Raw genomic sequence first — 27,385 nt, forward strand, 5'->3', positions numbered from 1 at the left:
ATTATAATTAATTAGATTAAAAGTATTTCTTTTTCTATTTATTCTCCTAGAGTGTATATATATGTAATAAAAAAAAATGTAATGATTCTAAGTAATGAGATTTGAATTCAATTTCCTTAAACAATTTCTTCATGGTACAGAGTTTAGGAAAATCCTAAACCTTCTCTGAGTGTAGGCGGCAAACCTTCCTCCTTTTCTTCCAACCTATAGCTGACGGTAACTTTCCATCATCCTGTCGATAGTTTCTCTTCAAGCATTGTTAGGCCTTGCCCAAAATTCATCTTCTCTTTCAACCGAGGAAACCCAACCATTTCCATGGATAGCAATATCTCATCCGTCTATATTACCGGTTTAAACACCGGAAACTTTGTATCTACAGACAACTCTTATCGTCTTCCACCTCTCATCATCACAAACCACAGATTTAATGGGCAAAATTTTTTACAATGGTCTCAATTGATAAGGATGTTTATTTGCAGGAGAGGGAAAGAGGACTACATCACTGGTGATGCCTCTATACCACTGCAAACCCATCATCTTTACAGAACATGGAAAAGCAGATAATCATTAGATCATGTCTTGGCTCATCAACTCCATAAATATAGAAATTGGTGAGACTTTCTTCTTCACGAGACAACCCAAGAAATATGGGAGGCCATTTCATGACTGCTGATAAGAGAACCTGACAGTAATTCTATATTTTAATTCTCTAACTCGTTATTGGAAACAATTAGATATGTATAAACAATATCAATGGAAATGCCCAGAAGATCACGCACTTCACCAGAAGATTGTCGAGGAAAAAAAGAATATTCAAATTCTTGATGGGTTTGAACAAGAACATGGATGACATTAGAGGATGGATCATGGGAACCAAAGCTCTTCCAAATCTCCGGGAGGCCTATTCTGAAGTTTGAAGGGAAGAGAGTAGAAGAAAGGTCATGTTGTGGGGCCTACAAGGATCTTCAAAGGTTGAAGAAGAAAATGCTCTTATTGTCCGCAGCAATTAAAACCCCTCACATGTTAAAAATTAACATCAAAAGAAGGGAGGAAGATCATGATGTGATCACTGTGCCAAACCAGGACATACAAAAGAGACACGTTGGAAGATTCATGAAAAACTAGCTGATTGGAAAGCAAACAAATCAATACAAGAAAGCAAGGCGAACTCTGTCTACATCACACAATATCAATCCATCAAAGCTGAAGCCATTACTTTCACCAAGGAGCATTTAGAGATGCTGAAGTTGTTGCTTGACAACATTACGAACAAACAGTCTCCAAAACCTGCTATCAGCCTTTACGCTCACTCAGGTATAAAATAGTCAAAATTTTGGGTTATTGACTCAGGAGCATCATATCACATGACTTACACTCCTTCATGACTATAAACCTTATTATTCAAATCGAGTAGTTAAGACTACTGATGGCTCAAAATCCAAAGTTTTGGGAACTGGTTCCGCTTTTGTCACATAAGCTATCACCCTTAAATTGATACTTTATGTACATAATCTTGAGTGCAATATGATTTTCATTAGTTAATTGACTCATGATAGTAATTACTTAACAATTTTCTCTAATAATGTATGTATCTTTCAGGAACTAGATTCGGAGCAGAAGATTGGCAGTGATAAGATGTGTTCTGGGTTATACTATATCAAGACACCCAAATCCTTAATTGCTACTAAGAATCATCCTATTGTGAGTTAGTTTGTTGAGTCATTCTAGAGTCAGTCAAGATAGAGAGATTATCATGTGGTATTAATCCAAATTTCATGCATCTTGAAAAAATTTTCCCCATTTATTTATTAATAAAAATCAAAGTTTGTTCAAATGTGAAACTTGTCAATCGACTAAATATACCAGATCATCTTACCCAATTGTTTCTTACAAACCTTCTAAACCATTTATGTTGATCCATAGTGATATTTACGGACCCTAAAAGGTTAAAAATATAAGTGGTGCAAGGTGATTTGTGATATTTGTTGATGATTATACTAGACTCACTTGGGTTTATTTAATGATGGAAAAATCTGAAGTTGAAAAGATAATCAAATCATTTCAACTGATGATTCAAAATCAATTTGATACAAAAATTCAAATTTTAAAGTCAAACAATGGGAGAATACTTTCATTTTATCATGAGAGAATACCAATCAAACTAAGGGATAATCCAAGTGAGTTTATATGCGTATATGCCTCAACAAAATGAGGTAGTTGAGAGGAAAAATAGGTAACTCCTGAAAGTTGTCAAATCTATTATGCTATTTACAAAAGTACCAAAATATAGATGGGGGGAAACCATTCTTACTGTTGCATACCAAATAAATAGGTTACCTACTTTGGTACTAAAATTTAAAACACTAAGACAAACTCTACTCAAAGCCTATCCACATGCTTGGTTCATATCATCAAATCTTTCACCTAAAGTTTTTGGATGCTCTGTCTTTGTTCATAATTATTCACAAGATAGAACCAAGCTTGACCCAATATAAACAAAATGCATATTTATTGGCTATTCCCCAATAAAAAAAGGTTGCAAATGATTTTGCCCAACTTCTAGGAAGGTATTTGAAAGCATGGATGTCACCTTTTTTGAAATCAACACATACTTCACTAATTCTGAAATTCAAGGGGAGAGTGAAGGAGAATTTCAAACTTGAGAATGAAATTCCTTATTATACAACCAAACATAGTACATTCAAAATTAACAAATATCACAAGAAATTCAAACCACGAGTATTTCCCAAGGTATGTCTCCTATGTCTCAACCTCCACCCTCAAACTTATTACCTCCACCAAAAAGTCCTAATCAATCACTGCAAAGAGCAACAATTATGGAACAACAATATGTATACTAAGGAAAAGAAAGAAAAAACAGCATTTGCAGAGCAGTTAGACACATCTTGTACTTCTCAAATCCCCTTCGATGGATCCAACAACTATAGAGATTCATACAGAGGAGAAAAATGAGGAAGTTCAAAAGGAGATCAAGTCATCAAATAGCTAGAAAGAATCATGCACCAAGCATCCAATAGAAAACTTGCTCTCCTATAGCAGATTATCATATACTTATCAAGTCTTCCTTTCCAAGTTAGATGATGTGCATATTTAGATCAATATTCAGGAAGCTTTGAATCAACCAGGATGGTGACAAGCTATTAAAGAAAAAATTATGGCCTTGGAGAAAAATCAAACCTGCGTAATTACAAATCTCCCACCAGTAAAGAAAGAGTCTACAAGCTTCTTACCTGTCTTGCTGCAGAATTCTTCAATTTCGTGAGATCACTTGGTCAAAGCCTCACCTAATGCCGCTACAATACTTTATACACTATGTTGAAACAAGTATAGTGAAATCTGCACTATGCCGAACACTTCCTGCACTCCCGCCTCTTGCTACAGCACTGGAAATACTATGCCGATTAAAGCTACAGTCCCGCCTCCCTCTACCGAACCTTGCTACAGGATCTTTGTCTCCGCCAGTATGCCTTCGACAAGGAACAAAAAATCAGCGGCTCCCTCTATTCCGTGATATCTGCATTTCATTTTTCTCTCCCATTTTATTCTCATGCCGTAACAACACTTATCCAAAGTAGATAAGGTTAGGAGAGTGGCCCCTATTTACCCAAACTATGCATCTATTCATAATAAAAAAAAATTACTTATTTAACTGAAATTACATAATCCATTTATTTTCTATTATTAATGTAACAAATATTTAACATTAAACTTACCTATTTAATATTAATCTATTTAACAAATAGTTAATCAATAAATTTGAATTATAAGTAGCATTTAGCAACTCACTTGGTTATCTGGTTGAGTCTTACAAGCTATTCCCCGATAAAAAAAGGTTGCAAATGATTTTGCCCAACTTCTAGGAAGGTATTTGAAACTTGAAAGCATGGATGTCACCTTTTTCGAAAACAACTCATACTTCACTAATTCTGAAATTCAGGGGGAGAGTGAAGGAGAATTTCAATCTTGAGAATGAAATTCCTTATTATACAACCAAACAGAGTACATTCAAAATTAACAAATATCACAAGAAATTCAAACCACGAGTATTTCCCAAGGCATGTCTCCTATGTCTCAACCTCCACCCTCAGATTTATTACCTCCACCCAAAAGTCCTAATCAAAGAGTAACAATTAAGGAACAACAATATGTATACTAAGGAAAAGAAAGAAAAATCAGCATTTACAGAGTAGTTAGACACGTCTTGTACTTCTCAAATCCCCTTCAATGAATCCAACAACTGTAGAGATTCATACAGAGGAGGAAAATGAGGAAGTTCAAAAGGAGATAAAGTCATCAAATAACTAGAAAGAATCATGCACCAAGCATCCAACAGAAAACTTGCTCTCCTATAGCAGATTATCATATACTTATCAAGTCTTCCTTTCCGAGTTAGATGATGTGCATATTTCAATCAATATTCAGAAAGCTTTGAATCAACCAGGATGGAGACAAGCCGTTAAAGAAAAAATTATGGCCTTGGAGAAAAATCAAACCTGCGTAATTACAAATCTCACTAGTAAAGAAAGTTGTAACCTGCACATGGGTGTTCACCATAAAGCATAAGGGAGGATGGTAGTGTTGAGAGGATGAAAGCTAGATTGGTTGCAAGAGGATTCCTCAGTCTTATGGAATAGACTATCAAGAAATTTTTGCTCCTATTGCAAAGCTCAACACCTTCAGGATTCTTCTTTCCTTAGAAGCGAATTTACATTGGCACCTACATCAACTAGATATCAAGAATGCATGCTTGAATAGGAACCTGAAAGAAGAAGTCTACATGGAGATTCTAGTGGAGATTCATAAGTCTTATGAAAGGGACAAAGTGTGTAAACTGCTAAAATCCTTATATAGATTAAAGCAGTCTCCTAAAGCATGGTTTGGAAGATTCTCAAAATATGTAAAAGGCCATAATTTTAAACAATGTTAAGCAGATCATACCGTGTTTGTGAAGCAATCACAAAGAAACAAGGTAGCAGTACTAATTGTATATGTGGATGACATCAACCTTACTAGAATGATATAAAAAAAATAATGAAGATCAAATAGGCTATGTCCAAGGAGTTTGAAGTTAAAGATCTAGGATCACTTAGATACTTCCTTGGTATGGAGGCAGCTCAATCAAGCAAAGGTATATTTGTTTTCCCACGTAAGTATACCTTAGACCTACTGAAGAAGACCAGCCTGCTAGGATGCAGACCATCCATTATACATATGGATCCTAAGAAGAAACTTGGGATAGAAAAGGAGGAAGTTCTAGTAGATAAAGGAAGATATCAACGTCTGGTAGAAAAGCTTATATACCTCTCCCACACCCATTCAGATATTGAGTTTGTTGTGAGTATGTTGAGCCAATATATGAGCAATCCTATGAAGGAGCAAATGGAGGCAGTATATCAAATCTTAAGATATCTCAAGAACACTCCTCAAAATGGCTATTATTCAAGAAAAATGAAGAAAAAATTTTGATCCTTTATTCTAATGTAGTTTGTGCAGGAAGCTAGGTTGACAGTAAATCGACCACATGATATTATTCATTTGTGTGTGGGAACCTAGTGACATGGAGGAGCAACAAAGCAATATGTTGTTTCCAGAAGCAATGTGGAATCTGAACTGAGACCATTAATAGTTATTATTTGTGAAGGTATTTGAATCAGACAAGTATTGATTAAACGAAAAATAAATATTGAAGGCACGATAAAGTTGAAATGTGAAAATCAAGCCACAATCAGTATGGACAAGGATCCAATACATCACGACATAACAAAACATGTTACTATTGATAGACACTATATATCTGAGAAAATAGAGAACTCAAAAATTGAAGTTGTATATACCCCAACTCATGAACAACTTGCCAATATTCTAACAAAGGCACTATTGGGCTCTCTACTTGAAAAGTTTGTTTGCCAGTTAGAATTGTACAACCCAACTTGAGGGAGAGTGTTGAATAACACAAAAAGGAAGGGGCCCACAGCTTTGACATTTTAGCAATCCTTGAGCTGCAACCGTGGGCTGTAGTTGGAGATTTCCTCTTCTAATATCAAGATCCATGGGATATAATTATTAGAATCAATTATATTAAATGACTTTCCTCTTTTGTTTATTATAGTTAATTAGATTAAATGTCTTTCTTTTTTTGTTTTTTTCTCCTAGAGTACATATATATATTTAATGATTTCAAGGAATAAGATTTGAATTCAATTTCCCCAACTATTTCTTCCTTAAAAGAAATAGTTTAGTTTATATTAAAAGCAATATCAGTAATATTAACAACGTATTTGATAGACATCAAGCCAATTGCATAGTGTTCTTAGATGTTCCCACTTCCCACTGGCATGAACAAAGAGAAACTAAACTTTCAAATATGACAATTCAGAATTGGGTGCTTTGATATGCAGTTATGGGTGCTTAATAGGAGGGTTTCAAAGAATCAAATTCCAATTGAATGTATCCTATGATAGGATTCAGTGGAACAACATTGATTAAAACTAAGATCCTCAATAAAGAGTTTTTAACTTCAGGTTTTGGAAATCAAGCTAGATCGTAAGGAATTTATCTAAATGTACTTCCATCTATAAGAGTTGCTTGGTTTTGCTATTTGGGAGACAATGTTATGTAGATTACAATTTTGTTTGAATTTTAATACAATCTATGAAATGCTTGTGATGTTCAATCCGATGTTTTTAAAGATTAGCATTATTTGAAATGCTCAATCGTGATTATAGCCCTAACATTTCACCATTGTTTTAGGCATTGAGACCGAGGCTATCCAGATAGTACTCATTCAGGTTCTATCTAGACCATATTCTTTATTCCATATAGTTGTCAACAAATCATTCCCTAAAATTATTCGTATAACATAATATTGGTCAGCAGAAAATAAAGCAATCTCCTCAGTAGCATCTTTCTAAATTTTCTTTCTTCTATTATTACTTTTTTTTTGTGTATGTGGAACGAAGAGGGAAGACATGAGAATTGAATTAAAACAAACCTTCCCTGAATCAGGTTGCAAATTTTATTTATTATTTATTTATTTATTATTATTATTATTATTATTATTATTATTATTATTATTATTATTATCATCATCATCATCAAAGTTACCCCATCAGATTTCATATCATTACATAATCAATTTTTTATTCAAGATATATTACATATTATAGGAGGCATTTACTGTGCCCAAAATATTATAATCGCGAAGCTTCAGAACGCTCAAATGTGAAATCAACGCAATACTTTTTTTAGGACATTTAGGCCATTTAAGGCAAACTTACACACAACGCATACACAAAGACTCGAACCCAAGACCTCTTAGTTGGAAACCTAAGCTCTCAACCAACAGGCTAAAGTGAGTTGTGTATCAACGCAATACTTAATCACCCTTTCACTGAACCACAAATAATCCAATTCCTAAAAAGTCCTACCATATTCTGCCTCGTTGTATTAAATATACAACTTAATAAAGCATAATTTCACACAATCAAGAAAACTAGACGCAACTTCCATGGTTTCAATTCAAAATGTACAATAAAGCGATGCTAATCTGAGAAAGAATTTAAGAAATTTTCGTATATAGAACTATTAAATTAGAAAAAAAAAAATCACTCTGAAAAGGTTAATTATAATTTTAATTACATTCCTCTTGAGCTTTTTGTGACTCAGAAACTTTGCCAACTTTCTAGAAAAGAAAGAAATGAATTCAATGCAAGCTGAAGACCGTTTAATATCGACCATACATAGAAGAGGATAATCTTCTACGGTACTACAAAGATAAATTAATACAACAAGAAAAAATTGAGGGATTTCAGTTTGAAGAGACTAGAAAAGGATCTAGAGAGAATAGCATTTACCAAAATTTGGCTTTTTTTTTAATTGTAAAATTGCAATGCTTTATGATGCGAAATGGTATTGCTGCTGGCCTTTTCTGAATTCCTTAGGTGGTGGATTTTGGATGGTTTATTGTTTGGAAGTATTTAGCCATCTCATGGTTGTGGCTTAAAAAGGCGGTGGTTGTCTCTCTTTATCTTCTTATATGGACGGTGGCGTGACTGCAAGACTTGCGCATAAGTTTCGGCTCTAATGACATGCCGCAAGTATTGGTGTCCAGTTCCTGCACCTATCTGTGACTTTCTACAATTGGGATGCAGGAATTGGATGTTAATTGTAAATGAATCACAAGATATTCAGCTAATTTGGAATTTAAAATTAAACTGGTTGTAGTTCAGTTGATTAGAAATTTAAAATTAAATTAAAAATTAATTTAAACTTCAACTGCTACTGATTTTATGCCAACCTTATCTATTAGAATAGATAATGAGAAATTTATAAATAGTTGATATTAGGCACACTTAATTAAAATTTTTTCTACTGGTATGAAGCAAAAAATTTCTTCCTTTGAGTATGTTTAGCGTTCAATGATGCAAGTGAGATTATCTAATTTCGGCTTATTTGTAATTACTTTGTTAACACAACTTTTTAAAGGATTCATTCAATTCGAGAGGAGGATCGAACTCTCCCAAATCTCTAGATGCCGCTAGAGCCCAAAGAAAACCTAAATCTAAGAGATCTCAAATTTCAGCCCAATTCAAGATACTCAAACCCTAGCCAATTCAACTATTTAATGCATACAAATCAAAAGGAATTCCCTAAACAGTCCCTATGTTCAAATTTCCCTCTCAAAACGCTCAAAAAAACTTCCTAAACAGCTCTACGGGGGCGGACGGGCCGCTCGTTCTCCGCCTGTTTGCGATTTTCGCCCGTGAACCGGTCCCGCCTGGACCGGTCTAACAATTTTATGCCAACCTTATCTATTAGCATAGATAATGAGAAATTTATAAATAGTTGATATTAGGCACACACTTAATTAAAATTTTTTATACTGGTATGAAGCAAAAAATTTCTTCCTTTGAGTATGTTTAGCGTTCAATGATACAAGTGAGATTATCTAATTTCGGCTTATTTGTAATTACTTTGTTAACACAATTTGTTAAAGGATTCATGCCATGACTATTCAACAAGTTTTACGTTGGCTATCAACTATCTAACACAACCCTCCACTTTTCTCATCCATGACTTGGGACCTAACAACGGCAGTGTTTTTTTAAAATGAAAAAGGATTCATGTAGCCGACCCCACGTAGTAGGACAAAGGCTTGATGTTGTTGTTGTTGTAATTACTTTGTTACTTGTTTAGTGCTCTTGACTTTGATTAAAAAATGATGTCAGGAATATAATTAATTCATGAAAATTAATTCATCATGCTCATTGATTTCACATGATTCAAATATTTTACAGAAATTCTCAAATTATTTCAATAATTTCACTATTACTTGGCCTAAAACTCTAACATTGCTTGTTTTTTTGGAGAAAGTAAGTGTTGAATGAATTGAAGACTTGTGATATGTGAATATCCAATATTTTTTTGCTTGAAATCATACTACACATCATGCTAATAGAAAACTCCAAACTCTAGTTATCCTACATGATTTTGTCCATATAAAAATAGCATCCAGATGCACTTTACCTTCGACAGAGGATTATTATCCAGCTTCAAAGAAGAAAGACTGGGTAGGGATGATAATATCACACCAGGCCATTGTGTTATTTTGTTCCCGGACAAAATCAGCACCTGCAAGTTTTTGTACAACAGAGGCATGTGTTGGAAGAACCCAATGAAGTTAGCATTTCAATAATTTGCATATCTAGCACTAGAATTTATCAAATAGCTTATCGAAAAGAAGAGTAAGGTTTGTATATAGATCACCAACTACTCGTCCAATTTCTATTTAAGATATGACATTCAACAAAATGTAAAATTCTGAAGGACATAAATGACCATCTGTTTGAAACAGGGATACTTATATGCAAGGCGTTGATGCATCTAATAAATAGATAACATCGGATGCCTTTTATAGGACAAATTATTATGTGTGGAGTCCAGACGTCGTCTAGAGCCAATAAAAATGCGCCATATCACTAAAAAAATGTACCGCGCTCCGTACCAAGCGGTACCGGACAGTTCTCTCGTCTGGTGTCCGCACAGAATAATCTCTCCTTTTATAGAAATTTGAAAGAGTGCACTCGTAAAAAGCATAGGATATGAGCATTAAGTCTAGCACATCCATATTCTGAGTAGTGATGTTTTCTTTAGCTGTTACATTTCATAATTTTTGTTATAAAGTTTATTTTTGAATAAAACATACCAATGATGTTTTCTCCAAATTTTTTATCACCATAGGATATGAGCATTAAGTCTAACACATCCATATTCAGAGTAATGATGTTTTCATTTGCTGTTACAATTCATAACTTTTTCTATCAAGTTTATTTTTGAATAAAACATACCAAATGATGTTCTCCAAAATTTTGATCACCTCGTTAGGTTTGATTTATTATTGCACGTAGCTTCAATTCAAACCTCAGAGAATGCAGAACAATAGGGCTGAAAATGAACTAAATATTTGATAAGCTACTTGCTGTTTCACTCGATTAGAGCTCATTTAACATTTAATTAACTAATCTAATTATATTAAACAGCTTGTTACTCAATTTGTATATGATCATGAACAACATTATTTAAGGCACATAAACAAGCTCATTAAGAAGCTCAATTAGGACTCGATAACAAAAGCACGATTAAAGCTCAATATAATACTTAATATAAAGCTCGATTAAGATGCCGTATATTACTTCACAAATTTAACAAATAGTTAATTAACTTATATGTAATTGTAAAGTTCAATTAAAACTTTGTAGTTGGCTAGGCTCACTGAGTTTATGCCCTTATGTTTCCATTTCCTCATTCATTAAATTTGTGTTAATAACTCACATCCCTGCCCAACCCCAGTCCCAGACACCTCCCACCTACTCCTTACACTTGCACACAAAAGCTTTATAGATCAACCTCTCTTGTATTGGCATGAGCCTCATTGACTCGGTATGCCCATTGTTTTTTCTATTGTTACTTATAATGCCCATGATAAGTTGTCTAAAAGTCCACATAATGAAAAAAACACGTGCAGAGACTAGAGAGGAACACATTGTCATATCAACAAGAAAATAAAACTTACATGTGGTTTGCTCAGAACTTCTAAAAAGAAAGCAATCCCATATCAACAAATCAAGGAACTTACAAGAGTCATGTTGAATATTTGAAAGTAAAAGTTAGGAAATATTGATTGTGATCTTATCCTATAATTTTTCCTAATTAGGGGATTTATTTTAGGCAAGCATTTTTAGGAATAAAAAGAGAGATTGATTGTGATCTTCTCCTATGATTCTATTTCCTAATTTTTAGGAAATAATATTCTCCTATGATTCTATTTCTTAAATTTTAGGAAAGAATTAAGGTAGGTAGTTATTTCCTTTATCAGATATATTTTTTAGTATATATATGTATATGTAGTAAAAATTTTTTGCAAAGAAGAATAATGAATTAAGAAATTCTTCAAGTCAAACATAAAAGACCAAGAGTTTTAAAATGCAACCCCTCTCCAAATCTCTCATTGGCCCTCATTTAACATGTATGCCCATTTTTTCTCTTTAAATTTATAATGCCCATGATAAGTTGTATAAAATACCACATATTGCAAAACACACCTGAAGTGAGGAACAAGTCGTCATTTCATTAGGTAGCTCAGTGATTGAATTTCTTGAAAGATCAACTTTCACCACCTCATCCGTCTCCCAGACAGCAGATGGGACAGTGGTCAAACCTAGTCCACTTAAAGATAGTTCCTGAAATGTTAATAATTATCTGCTAATTTTTCCACAGAAAATTATCTCCAAATAAGAATGCAAAAATATCATAAAATCGTGGATTCCAAAAGCTGGTGAAACTAAACCATGAAAATTAATAAGAAAATAAAATAGAAACATAGGAAGTACCTTTGATGACATTGGCAACAAGTGATGCAACAATTAAATGATTTGCAACATCAAATTAATACCGTAGTTGAGGCCATTGCTAATCTAAATGTCAATCAAGCTAACGTTAATCCTAGTATAATATCTTCTGGGAGTGAAGAGGAAGAACCTAGAAATCGAAATAGGCGACAAAGAAATTGGGATCACGGAATAATTAAAATCGACGTTCATAATTTTGAAGGAAAATTGCAACCTGAACAATTCATAGAATGAGTAGAAAAAATTGACCAGTTTTTTGAATGGAAAGAAATTCCGGATAATCGAAAAGTTAAATTTGCAAGCTTGAAACTAACAGGACATGCATTAACTTGGTGGAAAAACTTACAAAACAATAGATTAAGAAGAGGCAAAGAAAAAGTCCAAAATTGGGAAAGAATGAAGGAGAAAATGAAAAAAAAATTCTTGCCAACTGATCATGCTCGAACAATATTCCAAGATCAACTCAATTTGCATCATATCATTAAAACTGACAAGGCTTATCGTATGGCTTTAAAATTGGAAAAGCAACATCAAAGGGAAAAGGGTCACAATAAAATCGTGGAAACGTATAAACGTCGTTCAACTAACAGGATTAAATCTCAATCTCAAACTTCTGGGGAAACATCAGGTCTGAAAATTAAAGCTTTTGAAAGTCAAAATCAAGAAAAAGGAAAAGGAGTAGCAGGAAATAAACCGTCTGAACAATCTAAGCAAATTGGACCTTGTTACAAATGTGGGTTATATGGTCACTTGTCAGCTACTTGCAGAAAGAATAATCCTCCACGAACTAATTTCATAGAAGGTGAAAATGAGATAGAAGAAGAGGAGGAGAATGAAACAGAATCTGAAAATGAAGCTGAATTAGAAAAATTTGATTTAGAAGGAGATGAAAGTGAAAAGTCTTTGGTAATTCGACAAGTTCTAACAACAACAATTGACAAAGGGGATAGATGGCTAAGAGGAAACATATTCAAAATAACTTGCACCATCGAAGGAAAAATCTGTACCCTTTAAATTTCTTTATTTCTTTAAAATCTCCTAGCAACTTTTGTTAAGTTTTGGGTCGTTTGCGTTTATTTAATAAAGTTTGTTTTAAGTTTTACTCATTGTGTCAGTTTTCTTCTTGTATGTCTATTGTGATCAAGAGATATAGGCTCGCTATATCTCTTGCTTACATCAATAAGTTGTCTAAAAGTCCACATAATGCAAAACACACGTGCAGAGAGGAACACATTGTCATATCAATAAGAAAATAAAACTTACATGTGGTTTGCTCAGAACTTCTAAAAAGAAAGCAATCCCATATCAACAAAAACTTACAAGAGTCATGTTGAATATTTGAAAGTAAAAGTTAGGAAATTTATTTTAGGAAATATTGATTGTGATCTTATCCTATAATTTTGTTTCCTAATTAGGGAATTTATTTTAGGCAAGCAGTTTTAGGAATAAAAAAAGAGATTGATTGTGATCTTCTCCTATGATTCTATTTCCTAATGTTTACGAAATAATTGTTCTCCCATAATTCTGTTTCTTAAATTTTAGGAAAGAATTAAGGTATGTAGTTATTTCCTTTATCAGATATTTTTTTAGTATATATATGTATATGTAGTAAAAAAATTTTGCAAGAAGAATAATGAATTAAGAAATTCTTCAAGTCAAACATAAAAGACCAAGAGTTTTAAAATGCAACCCCTCTCCAAATCTCTCATTGGCCCTCATTTAACATGTATGCCCATTTTTTCTCTTTAAATTTATAATGCCCATGATAAGTTGTATAAAATACCACATATTGCAAAACACACCTGAAGTGAGGAACAAGTCGTCATTTCATTAGGTAGCTCAGTGATTGAATTTCTTGAAAGATCAACTTTCACCACCTCATCCGTCTCCCAGACAGTAGATGGGACAGTGGTCAAACCTAGTCCACTTAAAGATAGTTCCTGAAAGGTTAATAATTATCTGCTAATCTTTCCACAGAAAATTATCTCCAAATAAGAATGCAAAAATATCATAAAATCGTGGATTCCAAAAGCTGGTGAAACTAAACCATGAAAATTAATAAGAAAATAAAATAGAAACATGGGAAGTACCTTTGATGACAGAGACAACCTAGTTGCCTTAGCAATTACATCAACTTTTATGGGACTGCTGCTTGATCCAGGTGCTATAGCAAAAGTATTAATCAGAAAAGAATATTTTTGTCATGTCATATGAGATGGAATGTTTCAATTTAGATTCCTGTTTGAATATTTTTAGTTATAAATGAAAGATTTTTGAAGCAACAGGCAACTAGAATGCCTATGCTAAAGGGATTGAATAAAACTGTCTCTCTGAAAGCAATTTCACCTTCTGCAGTAGAAGAAAGTCGACTTCGCAAGTACTTCAATAATGCCAATGTAGGTCCAGAAACCAAGGAACTGAAAGAAATAAATGTTATAATGCTAGGTCAAAGGTTATATCCAAGAAACTATTCAATCAACAAACAAGAAGAAAGATTTAAAACCTTCGAATTGTTCGAATTGGGTTTCCATTAAGCAGGAGTTTTCTCAGGGAAGTCATGTTACCTATCAAAAAACACGAACCAATTAAAAAGACTGCAGAATGGGAAACAAATTTAGAAGTTAAGATTAATGCAAGAAGTACAAACATATTAACTTCATTCGACTAAGGCTTATAAAATTACCTATGGATGAAGTTACAGTCAATTCGTTTGTCAATAGGTCTACAAATAGGAGTTCATTTGAAATATTCACAGGGTGTCAACCTAAAATAATGGTGGCGGTAATCTTTTTGTGATATTAGTGGCTACAAAAGGCTATGAATCTTAAGTTCAATATTTAAACAAGTATTTTTAAGTTTATGGTTGAATGGTGAGAAATTTAAGGATGCATACTAGTGAAATGCCAAGCCTGGTCCAGCTTGGGCTAATGTGAATTGATTTGAAAAATTACTATAGAAAGGAGGTTTTATGTGGGAAAAATTACTATATAAATGATGGTAGAGTGTTGGCGTAGGATGTAAACTTCTGATACAAAGTTGATGATAGAGTTTGGTATAGTTTAAGAGGGTGTCGAGGTGCAGGGAATAAGAATCTTAGCTCTGCCTAGTTTGGTTGAGAGCTTTACGGATGGGATTGGGGCAGATGTAAGGTTTTGATTACTGGTCTATTGGCCTTGGAGGTTGTTTCTGAAGTGGAGGACGATATTAGAAGAGTTTGGAGCAAATGTTTAAAAGGAATAACAAGTAACTTAAGAAAAAATATATAAAGATAATTGTCAAATTCACAAAAGATAGTTAATTTATTTGAAGCCATCAAGCACCAAGTAAACGAAGAAGACTTCTCTATTAAAATATTTCATTCATTAATGAAAAATTATAAAATACTTTAGCCCATATTTATAAGCATTTACAAAAATTTTGGGCTTTGGAAAAAAAAGAGATTAGTGATCCATTATGCAGGAGTTCTAATCATCTATTTTTAATTTTTCCCCAATTCCAAATCAAGTCATGGCTGACAATATTAGTACTTAGGTAAAAAATAAAATATAAAATTACATTTAAAATGCACTAAATTATGGCTCTTTGTTTGACTCTTATAATCAGCTCTTTTACTTGATCATTCTATCGGGCTTTAGCCTTAGCTCTTATAATTGAGCTTATAAATTGACTGTCTTGATCCATATGATATGCTACATCAATTCCCTCAATCTCAATTTAACTCAGCCTTCATACAGTTGAAAGTCGAGTTGTCTTTTAACAATTGTGGTGCTGAAATCTCTATATTAGTGTGATTCGGTCATGTTTCATCAGTGGGCGACTTATTCTTATAACAACCTAGAAAATGATACTTAAAGAGTCAAGGGACCACTTTGATCATTTTCTCACAAATATAAGTCATTATTTTTTAAACTTTTCCTAAAGTCATCTAAGTAGGTTTCCGAAGGTTCAGTTTACTACTTTAGTTTATCCATCAATTTTAGGATGAAAAGTATATAAAAGTATCAATTGGTATCATATAATTTTCATAAATTTTTCCATAAGTAAGAAATTAATCAAACATTATGATCAGAGACAATAGTTGAAGGTCATGTAGGTGCACAATTTTTTTGAAGTATAGTTTAATAATATAGAAATCAACATTAGTTTTGGAGCTGGGTAGTAAAAATTGGCCATTTTTTAAAATTGATCAATTATTATAAAAATATTATCATAACCTCGAATCCCAAAATTAAATACATCAACCAGGTAAGTCAGTTTATTATTCAGATTTCTACTTGGTAGGTTTAACCTGTTTGCAGGTTAAGTATTAGGCCACCAATTTTTCAACATCCCTTTAAAGAAGGCTCATAAAATCTACTTTCCATAAAACATATGATTTTATCTTTCTCAAAATGAATGACTATTCCTCCAGAAGTCAATTCAAAGATTAAAAATTCCCTAAGTGAAGTTCTAGAATTATAAAATTATTTTCTCCTGTGCAGTTATCCATTGATTATAGAGAATATTCCATGTAGGGTCAAAAGTTTATATAAGTGCTCAAGATAAATTACATGAAAATTGGGACAAACTGAATACTCATCTTGAAGTCGTTCAAATTCCAAAATTTTGAGTTCTAGAGAAGAAAGTATCAAAGCTAACTTAGATGAAACATTTGTAAGTTTGTTTTCAATTCCCGACTTATATTTGAGGATAAAAGAATAATTTTGGGGAACTCAACCTATTGGCATATCTATGATTTAATTTTTTTGTTGGACGTTGATGAATTTGAGGGCATTATGATTAGATTTTTTAAAAAAATCCTTATGTAGAAGATAGTGCCATGCTCGTTTCAAAGATTGGATGTTATCTTAAAATTTTTATTATATATTGAATATCATTATTTTGTCTCATTTAGTTTCTTATTAAATCTACTGGATGATTTTCTTGATTTAAAATTCCACCAATTCCAAAAGCATGACAAGTTATTTTAAAGGCCTTGGAAAGATCAAGTAACCTAAGGTAAGGGCTGAGATAATAATAATCCTAACCTGATCCAAGGCCTTTTATGTTTCAGGAGTCTAAGAAAATTTATCTAATTTTAGTTATTGGGGTGACGCCTAAACTAAATCCCTAATGTATCTCTAATATAAAATAGCTGGACCATGAAAACTTTGTATTTCAATCAAACTTTACAAAGTTTTCGATGGTGGTCAGTTCAGGATTGTTTTAACTTTTAACTTTCGAAGGGTCATGCTTAATTCTTGTCATCGAAATAATAAATCCTAAGAAAATTACCTCAATTTGTAGAAAGAAACATTTATTTAAGTTGATGTACAATTACTCCTTCCTAAGAATTTCAAAGACTTGTCTAAGAAGTTGCATAAGATTTTCTTATTTTGGCTAAAAATCAAAATATTGTAAAAGTACACAATAAAAAACTTTTCTATCAAGAGTTTTAGGACAGTGTTCATAAATCTCATAAACATGTTAGGAGCATTTGAAAGTTCATAGGGCATCACCAACAATTCATAGAGCCGATCAATGGTCTTGAAAAGAGTTTTTCATGTATCTCTCAATCAAATCCTAATCTAGAGATCAGTACTTTTTAAACAATTAAAAAAACAGCCCATGAAATTGAATATAACGTATCATCCAATTGATGGATAAACAATCTATACTTGCTAGTAATTTTATAAATAACCCGAGTATCAATACGCATTTTTCTTTTGCCATCTTTTTTTAGGGTTAATAAAGCTAGAACTACACAACGAATAAGACTTTACTATAGAAAATCTTTCTTGGGTAAGTCCTCAAATTGTCTTTTAATCGAAGATTCGGCCTTTAAAAAAAATAGAGATGGCTTATTACACTTGTTTTAAATAGTAATTACAATTATGCTTATGATTCAATACATTTACTCGCATGACATTTTGTATATATATTTGTTAATACTAATAACACTATTTTTCATTAAAATAAAAAATCAAATGACCTTTATTAAAATATAATACATTTTAAATGAAATAGTATCATGTTAAAATTCAATTATATATGTGTGTAAATTTAAATGAAAAGAATAGATTATAATTTTGAAAGAAATGTACTAAGAGAAACTTAGAAAAGGTATATATAAGCAAATACAATAATTCTCACTCTTATGGTACTAGTTGAGAATGCAAAATACTCGTACATTAAAAATAAAAGAAAATATTAAAAATGAAAATAGTTGTACTTTCATTGGTGTAGATGCTGCTCCAGAAATAAATGGCTTATTAAAAATTTTAAATTAACAAATATAATATCAAAGAATATGTTATGTAAAATGATGTCTTTTATTATCAATATTCATATTTAAATTTCTCTTAAATGAAATACTCAAATGGTTACTTATGATAACTTATATGTGATGCGGACATCCAACGGTAAATGCTTATCTAAGGTATAAATGAAGAGCAACGACCGAGATCATTCTACTTTTTCTTAATTTACTAATTGTATTTTTTATTTATGCATTTCCCGTTTTACCCTCACTAGAGGGAGTTGTCCTTTGTAAGCCCTAGGGGCATGTTTGTCTTTTTTAGTTTCTTTTATTTTCAAGCCTATATATAGAGGCCCTTGCTATTGTATTGGGATGATGGAGTTTTAATAAAATTTTGTTCTGCACTTGTGTTCCTTGGAAGGACTTTGGTGAGATCCCTATGTGAGGGAAGCGTAATATCCACCAGTTGCAGGATGTGTCCGGGCTCGTGTTCGAAGTCCCTAGGTGAGGGCAGCACAGCACTCATCAGCCGCAGGTTGTGTTCAGGCTCATGGTTTATCTTTTTTTTTTCCCTACACTTCCTTTCTCCTTCTCTAATTTCCCTTCTTCTTTCTTCTAGCCACTGCTTTACCCCCTCCTTCTCCCAATCTGAAATTAATTGGAATTAATTCCAATTTTCATGCACAGCACTCATCAGCCGCAGGATGTGTCCGGACTCATGATTTATCTTTCTTTCCCTACACTTCCTTTCTCCTTCTCTAATTCCCCTTCTTCTTTCTTCTATCTGTCGCTCTACCCCCTCCTTCTCTCAATCTGAAATTAATTGGAATCAATTCCAATTTTCATGTTCATTAAACTTAGAAATGTGGACATCTTTCCTTTGCTTCCTCCTCCACCCCCCCCCCCCCCCCCCCCCCCCCCCCCCCTTCCTTTGACCGGCCCCTCTCCCTCTCTCTCAACTAATTAAAAGGCCCATTAATGCTCCCCTAATTAAGCCTCCAATCCCACCAATTACTCCCACCTCTATGGTTAAATTTAATTTCAGCATTTTGAATTTGATTCCCTCCTATTTCAAGTTCAAAATTCTGAAATTGAATTTCCCTCTAAAAACCGCCGGCAAACCTAAACCCAACCCACTCCTCCTAGCCGCCAGCTTTAGCCCCACTCTTTTCCCTCCTAAATTTATTCTTTCCTAAATTAAGTCGTTTTAATTTTGGTAAGTTTTTGAATTCAAATTCAAACAAATTTGAAATTTCAAATTATTTCCTAAATTATTTAGTTTAATTTTGGAAAGTCTTCCTTCAATCAAATATTGTTTAAATCTAAAATTGATTGGGAATCAATTCTAATTCCTACATTCATCGAACTTAGACACTTCTCTCCCCTCCCTCTTTGGTCGGCACCCATCTCTTTCAAATTATTTAGTTTAATTTTGGAAAGTCTTCCTTCAATAAAATATTGTTTAAATCTAAAATTGATTGGGAATCAATTCTAATTCCTACATTCATGGAACCTAGACACTTCTCTCCCCTCCCTCTTTGGTCGGCACCCATCTCTTTCTCTCCCTTCTAAATTAATTAATTCCTCAATTGGGCATTCACTTAGGGAAATTAATTAACCACCCCCCCCCCTTCGTTCTGCATCAATATGTATACTATTTTTATTTATTACTACATTATAGAATTATAACTAACCACTGAGTTTGATGTTGGAAATTCAACCCATTAAGGGGTCGTTTGATTTACTGAAAAAAGAATGCATTGTAAAGGAATGCAATGTATATGAAATGATTGGGATTTGTTTGGATTAGTGTAAAATAAATATTAGTAATTGCTTCTTCTTTTTTTGGTTGAAGTAAAATAAATATAGTGTAAAGCCCAATGTTGATGGTGGCATGTGTTCGGAGGTGGGTAATGGTGGGCTAAAAATGGCAACTTGTGGGTGGCAATGGGTGATGGCGAGCGACAACCGATGATAATAGTGAGCGGGTGACAACAGTTGGTAGCTACTAACGGCGTGCAACGACCAATGATGGGAGCCAATAACGATCGAGGCAGTAATGAAAAACAATTTACAGTGTTTTTGGAACTCGGACAAATCCAACCATTTTCAAATACACAGAAATTGAACTACATGGTGAATTTAATTCTTAACAGGACACAATGGAGAAAAAAAGAGTTATGTACCTGACCATGTAGTGGGATAAAGGCTTGATGTTGTTGTTGAATGATTTTTTGAACTACATTTTTATAATCTAAATTATGAACTTTCACCCATCACACCATCTAGTTATATTAGGAACTCTGGATCCTAAGAAATCGTGCATCATTGGACCTCTAATTCCTTGTTAAAGCTGGGGTTCAGTAAATCCTTAAGAGCTTCAGTACCAAACCAGGTTTTTCTAGAGTCTATGACAGAATCAACAAAATCTTATGGGCCTGGGTACCAAGCAAGTCTGTTCTAGTGTTCCGGATAGAAGGATTGAGCTGGATTTGACATAGGGCCCATTAATTCTAATTCCTTGTTAAAGCTGGGGTTCAGTAAATCCTTAAGAGCTTCAGTACCAAACCAGGTTTTTCTAGAGTCTATGACAGAATCAACAAAACCTTACGGGCCTGGGTACCAAGCAAGTCTGTTCTAGTGTTCCGGATAGAAGGATTAAGCTGGATTTGACATAGGGCCCCATTAATTAATATCATGTTCTGGCCTTGTGTTTGTTAAAAGGGAGGATTACTTGATTTGTTGTATGCCATTGCTAATCATACATTTATATCAAGCATGGAAAAATATATTTGGGAAATATCAGCCAGCTTCATTTTCAAAACACAACTATTCTGAAGTCGGCAACTCATGTTCGACCGACCAGAAATTTAAGAAGTATCACGATAACTAGAAATTCTAAAAAAAAAAAAAAGATTTAGTTATACCGGAATCTTGCATTGAATGGAAAACTGGAGGAATGACAGCAGGTTGGAGAACCCCCTGATGCCTGGAATGCGTTGAGAGTTCTGGACAGCCTTCAATTTACTGTTGGAGGTCTGTGAGGAGACCGGACAGCAGCTGCACTAGACAGATTGGCTGGGGGAAGGAAGTGCATGGCAGTTCTGGCGCCTGGAAGATGGACAGCAAATCTGCAGCCTGAGAAGGGGAGGACAGCAATTCTGGAGTCTGGGAGGGCAGACTGCAGCTGGACTGCAAGTTTCTTCAGTTTCTTGGTGAAGAGGAAATTGGGGAGGGGGGTTCTAGGGAAAAGAACGACAACGTGGCTTGGCCAGGAAACAGAGAAGGATGGTAGAGAAAGGATTCCGGCATTTTTAAATTATAAAAGAAAAGGCTACCCCAAAGGTTTTTTTTTTTTTAATAGGAAACTAATAATTAAACTCTAAAAGAAAATAACAAAAATAAGAAGGAAAGGAGGGGCGGTTGGCCCCGCCGGCTTCATTAGGAGGACGATAATCCCAGCTTCCGACTTGAATAAATTGAATAATTGATTATTGCACAACAAACAACTTTAGCGAGAAGCGCTAAGCCTAAACAAGATGTATAATGTACATACAGCCTTTTATACTTTAAACTCAAATTTAGAAGTAATTTGCTGATTAAAGCTAATCAAAGGCACTATAACTTGGCTGACGAGTTTCTAAGCATGTTGGTATAGAATAAGCATAGAAGAGTAGAGAAATGCCCTTTTACATAAAGTGATATTTCACGTCACTTCAGATTGCAAGCATTCAAATAATAAAGGTGCTACAGAATACCTTTCTTAACAATGGAATTTGAATCACATGTGAAAAAAAACATCACACCACTTATGCTTAAATTTTCAAATGATGTAGAAGATTTTATTATCATTTGAATAGCCAACGTCATGATAAGAAGAGATTGTCATAGACTGCTAACCAAGAGGTTTCTCAAAATAAAAATAATGAAGGTATCATACTTTATGACTTTCAGTAACTATTGCAAAGCTGTTCACTATCCAAATAATAACAATTTTTTACAATAGGCGTATGCTAACCTTACCAATCTCTGGTGGCAAGCTGGATAATGAATTATTGGACAGATCTAGAACCGAAAGTTGTAATTTGCAGGCTTCCACAGGAAACTCCTTCAACTGCAAATTTAATAGAATAACCAATCACCAGCTAGTAAATATTTTCAAGCAGCATATACAAATAGAATGCAAGGAAATAATAACAAATATACATAATCGTAGTACAAAGCAATTAATAAAGCATGTTAAATTTGCTTATATGATTCATTAATCCAATTGAAAAAAAAGGCATGCTAGATGTGATATACGTAATTGAATGCCAAAAAAAAACATATGACTAGAAGCAAACTCAAATTGGTCACTCGTTTTATTTTTATGGATGTAAGATAGGATAGGACACAAGTGAAAAAAACAAATCAAAATAATATGCTCTATAAGATCATTAACAATGTGACCTACAAGAAGGGTAGAAGGAAAAAAATTTTAAGTACATGACTCATATACTTTTCACACAAATGCACACGCACATGCAATTTTGTACACATACACATATGCGGCCACATCCAAGTACATTTCATAGATGATATATCCTAATAAAAATACAAACTATTAATTATTATGGTTGTCTAGATAGCAGCACCAAGAATTTATTTCTATAATTCCCAAGCAACAGTGGTATTCATATAATCATACATCACCGCTAATAAGTCGCCTCACAATACATAAGAACCCTTCCATCAAATACATAACTCAAGCACCAATCCGATGATTCAGCTCAAATCACTCCCAACACTAATCTCAAAGTGATCCCACAACTTGATTTCTATCCCCAACAACACATCTCAAATCCTTAAGGCTTCATCCTTCCACCTATCACTGCAAAGCGATGAATAGTCAAGCATGAATCTCAAAGATGAGATGTCCTACTATTTACCCTCTGATTGATCCGAGGATGAAAATTATCCCCCATCCAAAGCCATTTTTGCCCAACAAAGATCTTTGAGACGAAGTGTCTCCTCCATTTACCATGTCTCACCAAAGTTGCCAAAATACCTTGCAACTTTACTCTATAAATACCCCTCTTTGGGGAAAGGTGAGTGGACTTCATCATCATCAACATCATTAATCATGTCCTAACTATATGGGGTTGGCATTATGAATCCACATCTTTCTTTCACTCCTCTTGAGTGTTGCCCAAGGTGCTAAACATATTCTTCAATAAATCATTTGAACAACTTATATGCATGTAACATTAGGTTTACCCCATCTCCTGCCTAACCATTTGAGGCTAACTTTATTTACTCTTTGTTGTTCAGCTTGCTTAACGAGCTGCTCGATAAGAGGCTCAACAAGTTCATAATTGAACGAGTTCAAACATGAACACGAGCCGAGCTCAAACATGAAAATTTTAAACGAGCTCGAACAACTGTCCAAGATGCTCGACGAGCTCCGAGCCGAGCTTGAGCTCGGTTTTGACAAACGAGCTTGAACACGAACAGGCCTAAGCTCGGCTCGGCTCATTCATTTGCAGCCCAAATTTGAAGATCCTTTTTTTAATCTTTCTACTTTTCCACACTTGGAATTTTTCACGTTACAATTCGTGGGAACATAAAATAAAGGTCATGCTCTTAGAAAACTACAAGAAAAAAATTTCTAGAAAATGTTCACTTCAGACAGGCTAATCATTAGAAGCAACAAGAGATTTCCAAGCAATAAATGCAAAAGTTCACCACAATACCTGATTTGAATGAAGGTCCAGAGTTCCCAAACGAGAAAGTGCACCCAACTCCTCGGGTAGTGATGAAAGCATATTGGTTCTGAAGTTTAAAGTAAATAATACAAGACAAAATGAGCCATTCAATGGTCACCAAATAATGAGGGAAATCTTAGCATATAAATGAATCAAAAGGACCATTCAACAGCTGGAAACTGATGAAAAAAAAAAATTAATGTGTAAGCATACCCCATATAAAACTCAGCTAATGAGCAGCATCCCATAATTGATGATGGAATCAACAAAATTTCTATATACAAAAACATACAAAATCAATCATTAAGAGTAATAAACCTAAATATGGGTATCGACAATAAGTATTGAAATACACAGATTATTATTATTATTATTATTATTATTTTCAACTTACTGTTTTGATGGAAGTCAAGACGTATCAATTTTGTGAGAACCCCAATGCTATCAGGAAATGTTGTTAGAAGATTTTTTGCTGTTAATCGATAAAATTGGAGGATGCTAAGCATAGTTCATTCAATGAGGAATTTGCTTGATGACTAAATTTAAAAAATGCCATGCCATGATGAAAAATAAAGTATACAATACTATCTACATCTAAAGCTTGATAAGTGTACCGGCATTAAACTCTGTAAGTATGGTCCAACACCTCAATATGTTTTCTGGTATTATTGTTAGTTTATTTCCCTGAAATAGTATATATTATCAGATCCTTTCTAAAAATTTTGATTGAATATTTTTTATTCTTAACTAATATACTAAAAGAATACTCTTGTGAGTCAAAAAATATAAGCTCTTGTGATACCTCGATATCCACTTTAATTAACTTCAAACATTTGGCAAGTTCGTCTGGAAGTTTGGCTATGGAGTTGTTTGTTGCCTGCAGATCAATTGGAGTGTCATAAGGAAAAAAAGAAAAGAAAATTCAATTACAAGAATTTCATGAAACGGCTTAAGTCGACATATTAAGAGTAGATATAAGGATGATATCTTTGAACTTAAGATCTTAATAAGTTTTTGTTTTAATATCTTTCCAATAGAATTCTATTACAGGAGAGATGAAAATGGAATTCTCCATTCCCAGAGAAGAGTGTTACCTTGAGTTCCATTAAATCAATGCAATTGCCAAGGCTGTGAGGCAGTTCATTCAGAAGATTATTCGAGCAATCAAGCCTGCATATAAATAATTCAATATGAACTTCAAGGTTGTCGACATGCTAAAATTCGTACATCAGATATTCTTAGCTTTTGTTGTACTTGTTGATAAACTAAAAGCGGATCCCTCTAGAACATCAAATCCATTTTCAACTGGCCCACACCCAAAAGTTTTGATAGATGACCGTAGTTTTCATGGTTTAGCCACATTATATCGATGGTTCATTAAGAATTTCAGCCATTAAAAGTTTTCCAATGCCGGTTAGGTAGGTAACATACTACTACTGATGCAGTACAAAAAATTAAGTTTAGACTTTTTATTGTATTTTAAGATTTGTATCAGATTTTTTAATAATTCTAGATTTGTTAGACTTGTCCATTTGGATATCTTAAGGTTTTAATTTGATTTATTACAATTCATCCCAATTTAATTTAAACTAGACCTAATAAATTCAAAAAATTCAAATAAAGATTAAAATAAAATATAATAATCTAAAGCAAATTTATTGTGTTTAATCAATTAGGCATACAATTTGTTGCTCTGCCTTGGCTTCCTCGTCTTGATGCCCGTGCATGTTGTTCTTGCTCTGATCTTGACTAGCTTATGCGCCTCATCGAGTGACTCGCCTCATTTCCTTATCCCTATGCTCGTGTGACAATCTCCTAGCATCTCGCGAGACTCTACCACTATAGCTTCTATCAAACCATCTAGGGATGTTGGACGGCTCTCCTTTTCTGATGCAATCATAAATTCTGTATTTTCATTTTAATATTGAACATTAGTATTTTAATGTAGTTTTTTTATTATTTTAGCTATCCAATGATGGAAGGCATCCAATGATCATGGTAGGTTGTGCTTGGGCTTTGGTAGACCTTTGGTTTGCTAGCTTGATTGGTCTTTGGCTGCTGCTAGTTCTCGGGTTGGCTTATGGTCCACGGTTTTGGGCGGGTGATGCTTGGGAGGGGGTGGTTCATTGGAGTTGAGCTTTAATTGCTAAGTTGCTAGCTCATTAATGATGAGCTGAAGTTTAGTTCATTTAAAGGGGAATTTATTGAACTACCTAGCTCATTAATCTACTAAGATATGCTCATAAATTGGATTCATTATGGAGTGGACTTGTCCCTTCTCCTCCCCTTTTCTTCTTAAAATTCTGAGCTTGGTCCCTTGGGTTTCCGAGTTGGGTTGTTGGTTTCCTGTGCTGGGTGGTTTTCCTGTGCCTTTGGCTCCTCGGTTCCGTGTTGGCCCCTTTGGTTTGTGCGGCTGTCTCCTCGGTTCTGTGCTGGCTGCTTGGGTTTTGCGGTTTCCTGCTGGGAACCGTGGGCTCCTTCTCTGTTTTAGCTGTGCCGTTTGGGAATAAAAAAAAAGGATTGTTGGCCTTTCATTTCCCTCATTTAATTAAGTATTTGAAGAGATTTTGGGGCTGTTTGGTTTCCCCTCTCTTGCCTGTAAATATAAGGTATTTTGAGATGTAAAAAGGTTGGTTGATTATTGAAAGCAAAGTTGCCAAAACCTGAGGGTTCTTCTTGGAAAAGCTTGAGAGCTTGTTCCATTCTCCTTCTCCTCTAGGAAAGCTTGCGAGCTTCTCCTCTTTCTTCTCGGGCTTCTTACCTCTTTCTTCTCTCCGCAAGTTCCACTCCATTTGTATCCTTCTTCTTGAGCTTTGGTGGTGTTTGTTGGCTGATTTGGAAGCATTTGCTGGAGGAGTTTGGATTGGTCGGTTGGACTATCTTGCTGTGGTGGACCATCGGTTTGCTAGCCCTAAGCACATATTTTACTTAACCTACATTTCGATGCATGTGAGGAACCCGCTCTGACGGTTGTCTGAGGATAGCGTTTTTTTTTTTTAGTTTTTTTTTTTTTTGTTTCTTTTGCTAACTTTCTTTTGTTTGGGTTTGTTGGATGATTGGGTTTTTCTAATATGATTTAGTCATTTTAACTAGTCTATTTTGTTCTCCAAGTGGTGTCTTAAGTTTCTACAAGTGAGTCAGTCTTGATTCTCTTTTAAATTTGTTGTCCTCTCTTTGTGTTTTACTTCAAGTTGCATACATCATTTTCTTTCTCCAACCACCACCCTCTCCATCGAACAATGTTATTTTTTTCCTCATTCCATATTTGTTCCATTTGTATACTCATATGTTATCGGTTGCTTAACTTTCCCTCTCTTTGCTCCCAACTCTTACTCAAACATCTCCCTCCTTGGAGGATCCTAGGGCTTCTATGATTCCCTCCAAGCCACCTTGCCTCCCCATGCCCAAGTCTCTCCAATCATCTAAGAGGTACATTTTCCTATCGCTCATAATCTCAATCATTTGCAAATGTGGTG

General features: G+C 34.0%; 1 protein-coding gene across 1 annotated transcript in view; it reads right to left on the reverse strand.

The window, feature by feature from the left end:
• The window catches only part of LOC110115147 (plant intracellular Ras-group-related LRR protein 6), a 38,495-nt gene that overhangs the window by 3,214 nt on the left and 7,896 nt on the right, over positions 1-27,385 (reverse strand). The window contains exons 5-17 of the mRNA XM_028699138.1: positions 25,004-25,079; positions 24,712-24,786; positions 24,524-24,593; positions 24,304-24,381; positions 24,123-24,183; positions 23,898-23,976; positions 22,189-22,279; positions 14,431-14,491; positions 14,274-14,344; positions 14,018-14,091; positions 13,730-13,867; positions 9,499-9,651; positions 446-537 (exon numbers count right to left, since the gene is read on the reverse strand). Of these exons, the coding sequence (XP_028554971.1) occupies positions 446-537; positions 9,499-9,651; positions 13,730-13,867; positions 14,018-14,091; positions 14,274-14,344; positions 14,431-14,491; positions 22,189-22,279; positions 23,898-23,976; positions 24,123-24,183; positions 24,304-24,381; positions 24,524-24,593; positions 24,712-24,786; positions 25,004-25,079 (1,119 nt within the window). The remainder of the gene's footprint in view (positions 1-445; positions 538-9,498; positions 9,652-13,729; positions 13,868-14,017; positions 14,092-14,273; positions 14,345-14,430; positions 14,492-22,188; positions 22,280-23,897; positions 23,977-24,122; positions 24,184-24,303; positions 24,382-24,523; positions 24,594-24,711; positions 24,787-25,003; positions 25,080-27,385) is intronic.

This window comes from Dendrobium catenatum, unplaced genomic scaffold, assembly GCF_001605985.2.
Source record: "Dendrobium catenatum unplaced genomic scaffold, ASM160598v2 fragScaff_scaffold_1220, whole genome shotgun sequence".
In the NCBI taxonomy this organism is placed as follows: Eukaryota; Viridiplantae; Streptophyta; class Magnoliopsida; order Asparagales; family Orchidaceae; genus Dendrobium; species Dendrobium catenatum.